At 37.5% G+C, this 14,158-nt stretch overlaps 2 gene segments (V, D, J or C); both read left to right on the top strand.

The window, feature by feature from the left end:
- Positions 1-1,190: 1,190 nt before the first annotated feature.
- On the top strand, positions 1,191-5,581 carry LOC132954413 (Ig mu chain C region secreted form-like). The segment is given in 6 exon segments: positions 1,191-1,209; positions 1,494-1,577; positions 2,650-2,949; positions 4,133-4,486; positions 4,604-4,921; positions 5,086-5,581. Coding segments are annotated over 6 exon segments (1,467 nt in total).
- Positions 5,582-7,236: 1,655 nt separating this feature from the next.
- Positions 7,237-13,482, top strand: LOC132995281 (Ig heavy chain C region, membrane-bound form-like). The segment is given in 7 exon segments: positions 7,237-8,776; positions 8,896-9,189; positions 9,317-9,628; positions 9,734-10,018; positions 10,133-10,459; positions 10,656-10,973; positions 12,120-13,482. Coding segments are annotated over 6 exon segments (1,755 nt in total).
- Positions 13,483-14,158: the final 676 nt, after the last annotated feature.

Genomic DNA, 14,158 nt, shown 5'->3' with positions numbered 1-14,158 from the left:
AAAACGTTTAATCTTCATAATGAAATTGCGGTGATGACAAACAAATTTAGATAACAACTTCAGTGGTTGGTTCACTTTTTGTATGATAAATGCTGTGATATATAACACTGTGACAGTGTTTTTGATTACTGGGGAAAAGGAACAATGGTGACCGTCACAACAGGTAAAAAAGGCTCTTTCTGTCCTCATATTTAAGAATTTATAATATACTGTTTGATTTAACATATTTAGACCTCAGTGGCTTGAGGAAAATCTTTATGGTGCTTGTTTTTGTATGTTGAATGTGTTAACTCATTACACTGTGACTACTACTTTGACTACTGGGGGAAAGGAACGATGGTGACCGTCACATCAGGTAAAAAAGGCTCTTTCTGTCCTCATATTTAAGAAATTATAAACTACTGTTTTATTTAACATATTTAGCCCTCAGCGGCATGAAAAACATCGTTATGGTGTGTTTTTGTATGCTGAATGTGTCGACTTATTTCACTGTGACGGTGGTTTTGACTATTGGGGAAAAGGAACAATGGTGACCGTCACATCAGGTAAGTCAACTGCTTGTTTTGTATATTTTGTTTTTAAATCAGATTTCGTATTTTGGGGTACATTTAATTGAGGCACCTTGAATACTGTATGTTATTTGTGTTTTGTATTGGAAATCATGCCTTTTCTGAGTTGATACTTGTAGAGGTAAATATAAAATGCAAAAGGTTAGATAATATTAAAAATTACGAACCGTTAAATATCTTGATTCCTGAGAACAGGTTTTTGTATGCCGTGGTTAATATATTGTCCAACTGTGACTACGCTTTTGACTACTGGGGTAAAGGCACAATGGTCACTGTAACTTCAGGTATGTATCTTTAACATTTCTAAATTTAATGTCTTATCGAATGTCTGATGCAATGTTATCTTTCTGACGTGGTCACGGGAAAGTAGCCAACGATGAAACAACAAACTGTTTTCTGTAGCCGGGTAAAGAGTTTGCGAAAGACTTCAAACTCCTGGCTGCAGAGTTCAGTTTTAAATTACTTCTATTCAAAGATGCATATTTTACTTATAATTGTTTACTGTTGTTGACATCAAAATATTCAACAAGAGGTTGTGGTAGTGATAGGTTTTTGTGACAAGTCCTTATTGACTTTCTTCACTGTGATAACTGGGCTTTCGACTACTGGGGTAAAGGCACAATGGTCACTGTAACTTCAGGTATGTATCTTTAAAATTTCTGAATTTAATGTCTTATCCAATGTCTGATGCAATGTTATCTTTTTGATGTGGTCACGGGAAATGGCCAGCGATAAAACAGAAAACTGATTTCTGTAGCCGGGTAAAGAGTTTGCAAAAGACTTCAAACTCCTGGCTGCAGAGTTCAGTTTTAGATTACTTCTATTCAAAGATGCATATTTTACTTAGAATTGTTTACTGTTGTTGACACCAAAATATTCAACAAGAGGTTGTGGGATATTACAGTGATAGGTTTTTGTGACAAGTCCTTATTGACTTTCTTCACTGTGATAACTGGGGCTACGGTTTTGACTACTGGGGTAAAGGCACAATGGTCACTGTAACTTCAGGTATGTATCTTTAACATTTCTGAATTTAATGTCTTATTCAATTACTGATGCAATGTTATCTTTTTGATGTGGTCACGGGAAAGTGGTCAGCGATAAAACGGCTAACTCATTTTTGTAGCCGGGTAAAGAGTTTAGAGTTCGGTTTACATTTTATGCTATTCAAAGATGCATATTTTACTTAGAATTATTTACTGTTGACGACACCAAAATATTCAACAAGAGGTTGTGGGATATTACAGTGATAGGTTTTTGTGACAAGTCCTTATTGACTTTCTTTACTGTGATAACTGGGATGCTTTTGACTACTGGGGTAAAGGCACAATGGTAACGGTGACATCAGGTAAGATTTGCACTGCAAAATGTCATTTTTTTAAGTTACATTTAAAGTAGTGATACTTCAGATTTAAATGTCACTTTTAAAGTAGGGTACTTTCATGTAGTTGAACAGTAACTTTGTAAGAAGATGCAATGTCGATTGTTTTTAGCAAGTTAAGTTTGCAAGAACCATTGGTAGTGCACAAAACATAAGCAGACGTAGCCCTTTTTATATTTGAAGTAACTATTCTACTTCTTTTGACTACTGGAGAAAAGGTACAACTTTAACCGTTACATCAGTTAAGAATAATTGAATTCCTAAATTATTTGCTTGATTTAAATAAAAGTATGTCAAGAACAAAAAATTGCCACTAAATAATTTGCCGTATATTCAAAGAATTTACATCTTCATCTATTCAGTCTAAAATATAACTAAGAGCGGTTGTAGTCGAAGTTGTAGACTTCAAAAAAATCAAACATAGGAAAACCACAAAAATCATATTACTGGTGAAGGTTAGTTCAAACAATAACATGTAAAAAAGAGAGATAGCAGATGAGATGGAAGAACTGTATGGAGCGTAGTTTCCACATCAGGTAAAGGTGTCAAAATGTATTCTTCAATCCAATGCTTTAAGCCATCTGTTAAAAGTGAGCCAACTTCTCTTCATGTGTGATTTAAGTTTAATAACAAATTTCTTTAATGATTCATTTTCATTTCAGTATTTTTTTTCTGCTCTTTTCTTTTTTTCTTTTTTAGCCACTTCATCCAAACCAACCGTGTTTCCTCTGATACAATGCGGGTCTCAGACTGGAAACACCGTCACTCTTGGCTGCCTTGCCACCGGCTTCTCGCCCTCCTCGGTGACCTACGCGTGGAGCAAAGCTGGAACTGCCTTTACGGACTTCATCCAGTATCCTCCAGTAGAGAAGAGTGGTGTTTATACAGGAATCAGTCAAATCAAAGTGAACAAGGAGGACTTGGACGCAAAGCAGCCCTTTAAATGCATCGCATCAAACATAGCAGGAAACGGAGAGGGGACTTTCATCATGACTTCACGTAAGACTTCTGCTAAGTCATATAAATACCTTATAGCAGCTGATTTTTACATGTAGCAGGTTAAGATGGCAGAGATGATAATATATATTATCATGCATTTTTAAACTCATTTTATATTGTTTAAATTTGCATTGATAGAAATGTACATGCAGTAAAAATGGTCGTACTTGATAGGCTCACTGTGATCTGTAAAATGTGTCAGGACATATTTAATAAATTAGAACGAATATTTTAATTAATTCAGATAAATCAATTAATATATCTGGTTGTGTTAAATAAATATAGAATATGTTAATATTACAATGTTACTATGAAAAATGCAATAAAGATATAAAATAAATACAAATAATCTGCCTATAAAATAATCTACATCATGTAGATTAGAAAGATATGTATTTTACTGTACACTTAGAAAGTACTACAATACTTCTGTAATAATTATAATTACAATACTACTACAAAAACTTCTACTGCAAATAATAATAAGAGTAATAATTAAGTAAATGTTTAAGTTATTGGTGTAATTTTTCAACAAAACTGAATTTCTTTAACATGATTCTGTCAGTCTACTACAGAAATATACTCAATTTCAAATGAATTTGAAACATAAAAGATAATAAAATCAACAAAAAACACTGTTTTAATGTGAGATATTGGGAAATATCCTTTAATATTTTTTACTTTAATAATTAGTGAATCTGGCGTGCAAACGAAAGAGTGAGGTGAAATAAGAAGGTTGACACTTTCTCATGCATATTCCGCTGCTGACTCGGTCTATTTTACTCCTTACTAATATTCTGCATATCCTCTGCACCTGTCTACAATCACAGCATTGCAATGTGCCATGCTTGTTTCTATCCATCTGCATAATTAAAGTTATGCAGATAGATTGACCTGTATGCTGATAATTAAGTTTTGGGTTGATCCATGTTTGCTTGCTGGAGCAGTAAATATATATGCAGAAGTGAGCATTCAAGCTCTGCTGTTTAGTAATGTTATTCTTTCCTCCTGAGTCTTTCCGTTTAAAAGTGTAAATTTGAGGAGAAGCCACAAGTCAAAAAGTCAAATTAAGTTAACTTCGAACTCGACTGCATTTTGAAAATATTACTTCTGCATATATATCCTTGTACGTTTTATTCCCTGCTTGCGCAAACATATATTTGTGTATATCTTTGTTTTACAGCGCCGATTTATAAGGAGCCAACTCTTAAAGTGTTTTCCTCATATGATGGGGGAGAGGAGGTTTCCTTCTCATGCTTTGCCAAAGATTTTGCACCAAAGCAGTACGAGTTCAAATGGCTGAAAAACGATGGGGTAATCCCCCACGACACATATGTGGACCAAACTCCTGCCAAAGAAAAAAAGACAGAGAATGGAACTCTGTACAGTGCAGCAAGTTTCCTCACAGTACCAGCCAGCGAGTGGACTCAAGACACCAAGTATGTATGCGAGTTTAAGGGGAAAGGTTTGAAAGGTCCAGTGTACAAGAATGCTTCTGTGAGCAACGATATGAACGATGGGAGCAACGAGGGAACTGGTATTACATGTGAGTAAATGATGCACTTTGAGTAAATTGTGTTCAGATTCCTTTTTTGTTTCCATTGGTTTTCAGCCATTTCTATTCAGTAATTCTCCCTTATGTCTCACTCTAAAGGTCCCGGATGTTCTGTGGTAGATGTGGATATAAATATCAAAGGCCCTTCAATGGATGACTTGTTTTCAAAAGGAAAAGGAACAATAGTGTGTGAGGTCACGGTAAATAAGGTCTCTGCAGACAAGATTTATTGGACAGACGAGCAAGGGAAGGACATGGCTGCTGCCTCAACAACTAGAAGCAAAGGAGGTAAAGGCAAATTCAGCCTTCCCCTTGAAATCTCCTTTGATGATTGGAGCCGTGGGGTAAAGCACTTCTGTAATGTTGTACATTCGGAGTATACTGACCCCATCAAGAAACAGCTTGAAAGGAATATTGGTAAGAACACTATTAGTCATGCACTAAAATTCTGTGTGTTGATGCTGTAATATCTATCAAATATCAGTGATCTTTTTAAGTTGGATTTGTAGGAGAGATTTCCATTAGAAAAGTATGTTCTCAAATTTTTGACAGAAGGTTTAATTGTTCTCTCATGCTTGCAGGAGGACTGACTCAGCGTCCATCAGTGTTTATGCTGCCTCCGTTAGAACATACTAGAAAAGAAATGGTGACCTTGTCTTGCTATGTGAAAGACTTCTACCCCAAGGAGGTTTATGTGTCTTGGCTTGTTGATGACGAGAAAGCAGACTCAAAGTTCGGGTTCCATACCACAGAACCTGTAGAAAACCAAGGATCTTATTCGGCATATAGCCAGCTATCCCTCAGCTTCGAGCAGTGGAACAAGAGTGATGCAGTGTTTAGTTGTGTAATATACCACGAGTCTCTGACTAACACAACTAAAGCTATTGTCAGGTCCATTGGGTCCAAAACCTCTCAAAACATCAACCTGGTCAACCTCAACATGAACATCCCTGAAACGTGCAAGGCCCAGTAGATGTTTTTTTTTTTTGTCTCCATCTGTCTTCTGTTGTTTGTTGCTTGTGATTTGACATTGTGTTTGTCTTTAAATGCAAAATAAAAACAAAAAAAAAGGTTGAACTTGTTGATTTATGTTGCATGCTGTCCCGTCTTTACTTACTCAGTATTTCAAGCTACATGTCCGTTGTATGTGTACTGTCACTGTGCTATCCTAACAAAAATCAGGTTAACAAATCAGCAAATTGGATTCATAGCATTGTTTGCAATAACAATAAAGTATCAACTTTATACTTAACTGCATACATATAATTAAAAGGTACTGTATTCAGTAGAATAACACAACCACTTACAGAGTTCAGACCAGTTAAGTTTAACATATTACACTATTTGTTTGTAGATATGCATTCACAGTGTGTGTAGTACTCGTCTTTGTGTGTTCGTCATGTTTAATCTTCTGGGTCTTGCACCCCAAACATGAGATGATTGCTTGAGGTCTAACTCCAGCTCCGGGGTACTGCCGTTAAATGACCAACAAACTGCTTCAAAAGCTAAGTCATACAAGCCACACAAAGAATAGTGGGGTCTTTCAAAAGCAATTCAAGATCAACAAGACACCACTTTAATGAATATGATCTCCTGTTCATGACATTTATGACAAGAAAGACGCCAGTACTGTATTTTACTGATTTATTGTCATCTATGGGACTAAGTAACTGATTAAATCCACTCTTACCGCAAAGGTTATGAAACTTATTTACCTAGTAGGTAGTGTTGTAGTACTGGTCTCAAGACCACTTTTTTTTTTTTCTTGTCTCGTCTCGGAATCTAAAACATTTTTACTCTGTCTCGTCTCGGTCTCAGACTGGGCGGACTCCAGATTTTAAATCAAGACCAGTCAAGACCAAAACTGATGGGCTATTTTTCCACGTCATTACTGTTATTGGAAGGAAATGCTCCTCTTTTAAAGAATTCTTAAATTCCTTCATTCTTAATAAGATTTCTATCCACGGTTATGGACGCAACCTTCATGGAGTTACGGTCTGCGTGAGTGACATGCCTCCTGCACACAAGAAGATGATTTTTCATTTTCTCGGTCTTGCCCTGCCATGGTCTTGGTCTTGACTCGGTCTTGATCCCTAAATGTCTTGGTCTTGTCTCGGCCTCTGAGCACTCTGGTCTCAGGTATGTCTTGGTCTAGGGTAGTGTGGTCTTGACCAAACACTACTAGTAGGTAAATTAATAGATTTTTAGACATTAGTAGAATTAGGTCATTGTCTCAAAGTTGGTAGAGTACGTATTAACTCAATAATTGTTTTTAACCTCATCCAGACTTCACACAATGGAGCGACGCTTTGGAGGCAGAAAAAGATAACATGGCCGAACCTGCCCTCACCTTCATCCTTCTCTTCCTCATTACTCTGGTTTTCACCATTGCAACCACTGCTTTCAAGGTAATGAACCCTCAAGCATGGATTTAATTTAACCAGAAAGAAAAGAACGCTGAATCTCTTGGTGTTGTCTTACAATTTAACTAAACACTCTAAAGCCAACTAAAATAATATTTACCATCGACTACACTATCATTCGCATATCACTTTTTTATTGAAGATTCATTCAAAAAGTGATTGCAGCCAAATCTCAACAATTTATGGTAATTGTTCAGGGGGTAACATTAAAACAGAATCACGTTACAGAGGGTTGCAGGCTCAACTGAAATAGTGAAAATAATACATTAGACTTACAGTGTATAGACTGAGAGATGCTTAACGAAGAACAACAAAAAAATTGTTCTACTCTGTAAACTTGTGGAATTCACAAAGTTCAACATTTTAAACCTGATACAATTCATTTGTAAAGCTTTTATACTGTAAAAACTTAAATTTTGCTCACACTAAACAGATGTTGATCTCACTAAAAATAACCAAGAGCCCCTTTGAAATCCAAAAGTAATACTTTATTGTACTGTTGTACACTGTTTAAGTTAAATTTATGGAGGGCGTTGTTATGACGAGGTCAGGCAAGTCTTCTATGTGGTATTTTATGATGCAGTAAGCCTAACTGAATTGCAGGGATGTAAACATTGTGGTGTATTTTTAATGATCAACGTTTATTTTCTTTGTCTTTTCAGGTTAAATGAGGTGAACTTTCTGTAGAATGTATTTTTCACAGTGTTTTTGCATACATTCAGAGTATCATGTAAGTAACCGTCTTTGTCCTTTATTTTATTACAAAAAACCATGTCATTATGATGTTTTTAAAATATTAACCATTGACATTGAAACTGCAATATTTTTCTCTTTTTCAAACTGTACTATCTATCATTTCCACCACGAACATTTTTGTCACATAATAATCCTATTTGTACAATGTCTTGTTTTGAGCAATCTGCATTTGTGTGATTTGTTTTTTCAAGTAATAAATTGCATTTCTGTTAATGACTTTTCCAGAATCTTTTAATGAACAACCCATGAGAGATTCAATCCATGAATGCGAACATCTTACAGTTGCTTATGTTCTTGAATCTATTATTAAACCTTTAGCAAAGTTTGAAACCTATTTAATCATGCATGTAAAATGATATGAGATATTTAAATGTTAGTTCTGTTTCTTTTACTGGCATAACCACACCTCACACCTGGTCTCTGTGATGCACGGTTGCTCTTGTCTTTGTTTCACTTCTGTAATTTGGTGCTTTTTTGAGAGCTGGGTGTTACTCAATGCTTCCGCCTGCTGCTTACCCTGACCCCTCTGCCCTGTCATACCGCCACATCTGTGCAACAGACTCCCAGCCTTATCGCCAAATAACTTTTAAGATACAATTTAAAGGTACAACTCTGCCATCTAGCCTGAAAAAAAGATATTACACTTAGTATTGAGACAAACCTGATTATCTGGAGGTATGTATCAATGGTTATATGAAATCAGCTCATATTGTTTTTTTATGCTAACATGTAATAGAAGGAAGCAAGTCATAAAATATTATCTTCTGTACTACAGAACCGCTGGTTGTATCTCCAAACATCACATTACAACCTGTCTGGGAAGGTGAATTCAAAGCCTTAGGGGTCAGACTCATCTGCACCTTGAGTGGATTCTTTCCAGATAAACTGAGTGTGGAGTGGAAGCTGGACAACAACCCTCTAGTGATTAATCCAATCGAAAGGAAGCTGCAGACCGTGGAGGGAGTGAAAAAAACATTTAGTTTTAGCAGTGAGATTGAGCCAAACAGCAAGGAGTGGGCAAAAGGCTCAAGCTATACATGCAAGGCGATTCACAACAACATTGAATTTACAAAGACAATTAGTGTCTGTCAAAGTAAGTATGTGTGGCACAAAATATGAAATCTACTTATATTCCCTGGACACTTTCATTTAAAAGGCCTGCTTTAGCACATTGAGCAGTTTTAATAAGACTGAATGATTGTTTTTCTGCAGTCGTTCCAAGCACCACTCCTGCCATGCATTTACAAACCCCGAGCTTCAAGACGGTAATGGAGGCAAAGTCAGACATTGAGGCAACATGTTCAGTCTGCACTATTTTTGATGCCACTGTGACATGGAGGCTGGATGATGACTCTCCCTCCAAAGAACACATCAACCAGGTCACTAATGCAAGTCATATAATAAGCACTCTGACAGTTTCATCAAGCAGCTGGCAAAGACTGAAGAATCTAAAATGTAAGGCTGAACATCACTGCTTCTCTTCTACTGAAGTTACATTTGTTCCAGGTAAAGAGGCTCAGCAAATTAAAAACTATTTTTGCCATAAATATTACTTACGCCTCTTCATGGGGTATTGTGATGAATTTAGTGCCTTAAATGTAATTCTGCTTTGTTCTCTTTCTGCATAATAAAGGGCCTGCAGTAAGACCTCCATTGATTCAGATCAGAAGATCTCTCCCACATTTGCTGAAGGGAGACAGTGCTGTGCTGGAGTGTGACATCACACAGTCCGACTCCAGGGATCTATCTGTCACCTTACAGACTAATACGAATGCTATTATTGGCAAACAGTTTGTTGATCTTCCTCAAACCCCAGGACCACATTCAATCAGTAGATTCTTCTCTGTGCCTCAAAATCACTGGAAGAAAAACACAAGTTTCTACTGCAAAGTAAGCCAAGGTTTCTCTGGCAGTTCTACATCAAACTCTACTGGCATTATCTTTGGTGAGAGGACCAACTCTTCCAACTATAACTTGGTAATTTAATCCGTTATAATTTTCCATCTAAGATAGCTTGATTGCCTGATGCATTGTTTCATCTCTTATTAAGTGGATCCATCAGTGGAGCTCCTTCTGGTCCCAGGTGAAGAATCTGGACAACAGAGACTGTCGTGCTCTGGATGGGGCTTTGACCCTCAAATCAAATGGTCTTCTGAGTCCCAGCAAAAATCTCCTTCGACCTATGACATCAGCATGGGTGCAGGTGGACGTGTGGCAGTAACCAGTCAACTTCTTGTCCCTCAAAAAGAGTGGAAAACGGGGAAAAACTTCACCTGTCAAGTCTCTGACAGAATTCTGAAGAAAGATGTTCAACAGGAGATCAGCCTCTGTTCAGGTAAAATGAGCCCCCACAGTCCATGATCAAATAGTTGACTGAAGTGTAAGTGAATTACCTTCAAGTCAATCATTCATATTATTGTTTTTTCATTAATGTCATGGTCTTTTTTAGTTACTCCCGCATCATCTCAATCAGTTGGGGTCTATATTCAGGGACCACCACTCCAGGAGAATCAGAACACGGGACAAGTGACTGTCACCTGCCTTTTGGTTGGCCCTCTTCTAAAAGATATTTCCATCAACTGGAAAGTAGATGGAAACACATATACCCATCGTGCCCATATAGAGCCACCAGTGAGTCTCGGCAACGGTACAGAAACTTTGCGGAGCTTCCTTAACGTGTCAGCAGAGGACTGGAACTCTTATAAAAACGTGTCATGTGAGGGAAAGCATCCATGTTCCAAACAGAGCTACAAGGACCATATAAAGAAATGCAAAGGTAGCTATACATTAAGACATGGATTTACCTCTTTCTCATCGCTTATAGTCAATTTCAAAATGGTTCAGCATAGCTCAAAAAGTCAAGCCTTACATTAAAACACGGGATTAATAAACTATAATTTTAACATAAGTTACACTGGCTGTGCAAAAATAATTAGGTTCAAGTGATAACTGTGTTTTCTGTGTTTTTCTAGACACCAGTCCACCAACAGTGAAGATTATACAACCAAGTGCCTCTCAGGCTTCCACATCACACTTCCTCACACTTACTTGCCTGGTGTCAGAATTTTTCCCATCCAACATAATAGTGTACTGGAAAAAAGATGGCCAGAGACTCCCTTCAACTGGCTACACTAACAGTCCTGCATGGAAGTACACCGGGAGCAGCACTTATTCAATGAGCAGCAGACTAAATATAACCAAAACTGTGCACGAGGAGTCCACATATTCTTGCGTTGTCAGACATGAGTCATCCGAAATGCCCCTTGAAAGCAGTATAAAGGATGTGTTTGGTGAGCTGTTTATTATAGATCAAGCAGGACTGCAGATCAATGATGTTATTCTTTATACTGTAGTGAAACTGTATTGTGCCCAATAATTTGTACTGGAAGCTTCCTTGGTATCTCATGCCTTTTATAACTTACGATGAATTACACAGTGTGCTAGCACTCCAAACATTTGGGTTGAAAATAGAAATTTTTGTACTAAGGAACAGAACCTGGGTTTAAAGGTATATTATGTAACTTTCAAACCAGTAGATGTCACACTTTAGCACCAGTCTCTCAGACAAAAATCAAACTTCCTCAGTGCACTACCTTCCCTCCTCCCACACCCTTCCTTTAGTGTTTTGACTCTCTCTTAATAAGACTCTCTCTGTATTGATATGCAAGCCCAAAGATTATTCTTTTTGTTATTATTCTTTAAAGTATTAAAGCTTGTTCTTCAGTTCAGAAAGTATGTTGGATGTCCTTTAGTTGTGCTCTTGCAATGACACTTCACCATTATGCCTCTACATACTGCTTCTGGTGGCAGGGCTAACAGTTGGAGAGGGACGGGTACACGTAAAAAAAACATGTATGAGACATGTTTGAGCCTCTGAGTTACACAAACAAGCTGAAGGACGCACAGTCCTGTCCGTTTGAACACAGAGCTCAGGACAACAAACCCAGATCAAGTTTGACTTCACTCGTTTTTCAGAAAGTAATTACTAAACTGATATGTGCTCCAGGGTGCTGGTCGGCTTGGCTGGTGGAGCGGGTGCCACATGTACAGAGGCTTTTATCCTCGACACATCAGTCATAGGTTCTTGTCCCGGCCCCATCCCTTTGGTGCATGTCTACCCCACACTCTCCTCCCCACGTTTTCCATCTATCTTCAGCTGTCCTATCAATAAAGAAAGAAAATGCCAGAAAAAAAAACATTTATAAAATCAATACTTTAATCCACTTCAGTGGAACAATCTGTAGTATCTGCTGAATCTACTAAAAAAAAAAGCAAGCTTGTCCTGGTGAAAATATAAAATACCTTTTCCATGTAACCTTCAGCTGAGGTGAAACTGTAACTGTTGTGTACTTTTATCAGTTGATAATTATTGTCCTTTTGGTAACAGTTAGTTGTATAGTTATTTATTAACAAATCTCCTTTCGTTTCTTTCACAGACGTATTGGAGAGCTGTGATTTTTTGGATAATATTATGTATGCTGAAAGGATCCAAGACAAAGATGAGGAAGGCTGGTTTATGGCTTTCACATTTCTCGTTTTTTTCCTCATCTCCATCGTCTACGGTGTCTTTGCAACCCTGTTTAAGGTAAGCAACAGCAGTTTTAGTAGTTTTGGGCTGTGTCCGAAATCACACACTCATTCCCTACTCCCTACTCACTACATAGTGAGTTATAGCTAGTGGATTATATAGTGCACTCACTCAGCAATATTAAAAAACCTTTCAGACACTACTTGTTTGCCACTGACAACGACGTCCTTGTCGCGCAACTAAAACGTGCAGCTTAACTCCAATCAATAATAATGGAAAATAACATCATGAATTTTAGTAATAACTTTTTATAAATGATAAATGGACTTTAGCTTATATAGTGCTTTTACACTGCATGTCACACCCATTCACACACTGATGATAGTAGTCGCTATGTAGTATCATCCATCAGAAGCAACTAATCCCATTCATACACCGCCACCGAAGCAGTAATTCGGGGTTAAGGGTCTTGACCATTAACCCCGAACACATTGGACATGTTGCCCAGCTGGGGATCAAACCCTTGACCTTCCGGTTGAGAGGCGACAACTCTACCAACTGAGCCACAGCCGCCGCCCCTGTATTATACTGAGTGTATTTTCACAAAACAGTCATAAATAATGAATAAATATAAAATATAGAATTTTTGATATAATGAAACATTAGTGCACCAAAACTAATTCATTTGTGTATCTGTGCACTACTTTTGCAATGCATTGTGGGATACAATGAGTGGATTATATAAAGGTATGATCATGCTCACTTAGAATTCGGACTTCAAAAATGGCATGTTCACTAGTGAATTTGGGAGTGATTTCGGACACAGCCTTGGTATTTAGATTTCATCTTCTAGCAGAGTATTTCATATCTCTTGAGTTATCTATACATCTCTGAATTTTTTTAATGATTACTCCAGTAATTTTAAGTGTTTTGGGAGTTTAAATTGAAGTCTTTTACTAAAATAAAAAAAGTCCCACATCTATAACCACTAAACCTTTTTTTTCCCTTTTAGACTAAATGATGGCGATCACAGGAACAGATCAACTTTCAAGATCAAAAAGTGAACTTCTGGAGATTTTTGATTGTATCTGGTCTTGTTAATCTTTAAATGGGATAAGAAATGCTCCCATCATCATGTTCCTTTCCACTGTTTTACATCTTGTTACTTTTCTACATGCCAATTCTTTTGAGATTATGCTACCAATGTCATGAAAACAAATCCTGTATCATTTGTGCATTGAGAAAATAAATATTCATGAATTGGAAACAAAGATTGCCAGTAATTGCTTTTTGATTTTATTATAAGAAATGTTTTATATGTAAATAATGTTCCCTGATGATAGGCTAATAATGCTGTAGTATATTTCTCTTACATTATTGGCATCCCAGTAATACTCAGATTGTCCACAAGAGTGAGACATAGCTCCACATACAGAAGTAGTGGGTTGTGTCCTGTATGTGCTACGCAAGTTGTGAAGTCATTTCAAGATACTGTCCGCTCTGAGCTGGACTGAATAAATGCCATGACACAGGAGTACATTCACTTGAAAAACAGAGACTGTTTTTGTTACCCTTCCTGTACCTGTACATACAGTTATTTTCAATGTGTGCACACTCTGTCTTTGAGTTACAACTGCATGTCTGTGTCTGCATTTGTGTACCTTGTGGGTCTAAAGGAATTCACATCTGGGAGGGATGACACTAAGCACACCAAGGCTTACTATTGGCTACCTCTAGAGTGATCTGGCACTGTGTGTGCCCTGATTGGCTAGGGAACCCATGGCTCCCAGCCCAAATCTATGACGCTGTTGCTGGGATGGAGTCCCTCCATGCTGCTGCCAGTCTAAGTGCCAAGGGACCAGCTACAGGAAAGCAGGACACCATGCCCAGCAGGCTGTCTTAAGAGTGTCTCCCTGTCTAACACCGCCATTCCCCTTCCATCCTCTA

The sequence above is a fragment of the Labrus mixtus genome, chromosome 20 (genome assembly GCF_963584025.1).
Source record: "Labrus mixtus chromosome 20, fLabMix1.1, whole genome shotgun sequence".
Classification (NCBI taxonomy): Eukaryota; Metazoa; Chordata; class Actinopteri; order Labriformes; family Labridae; genus Labrus; species Labrus mixtus.
This window is presented reverse-complemented; position numbering and strand designations above follow the sequence as displayed.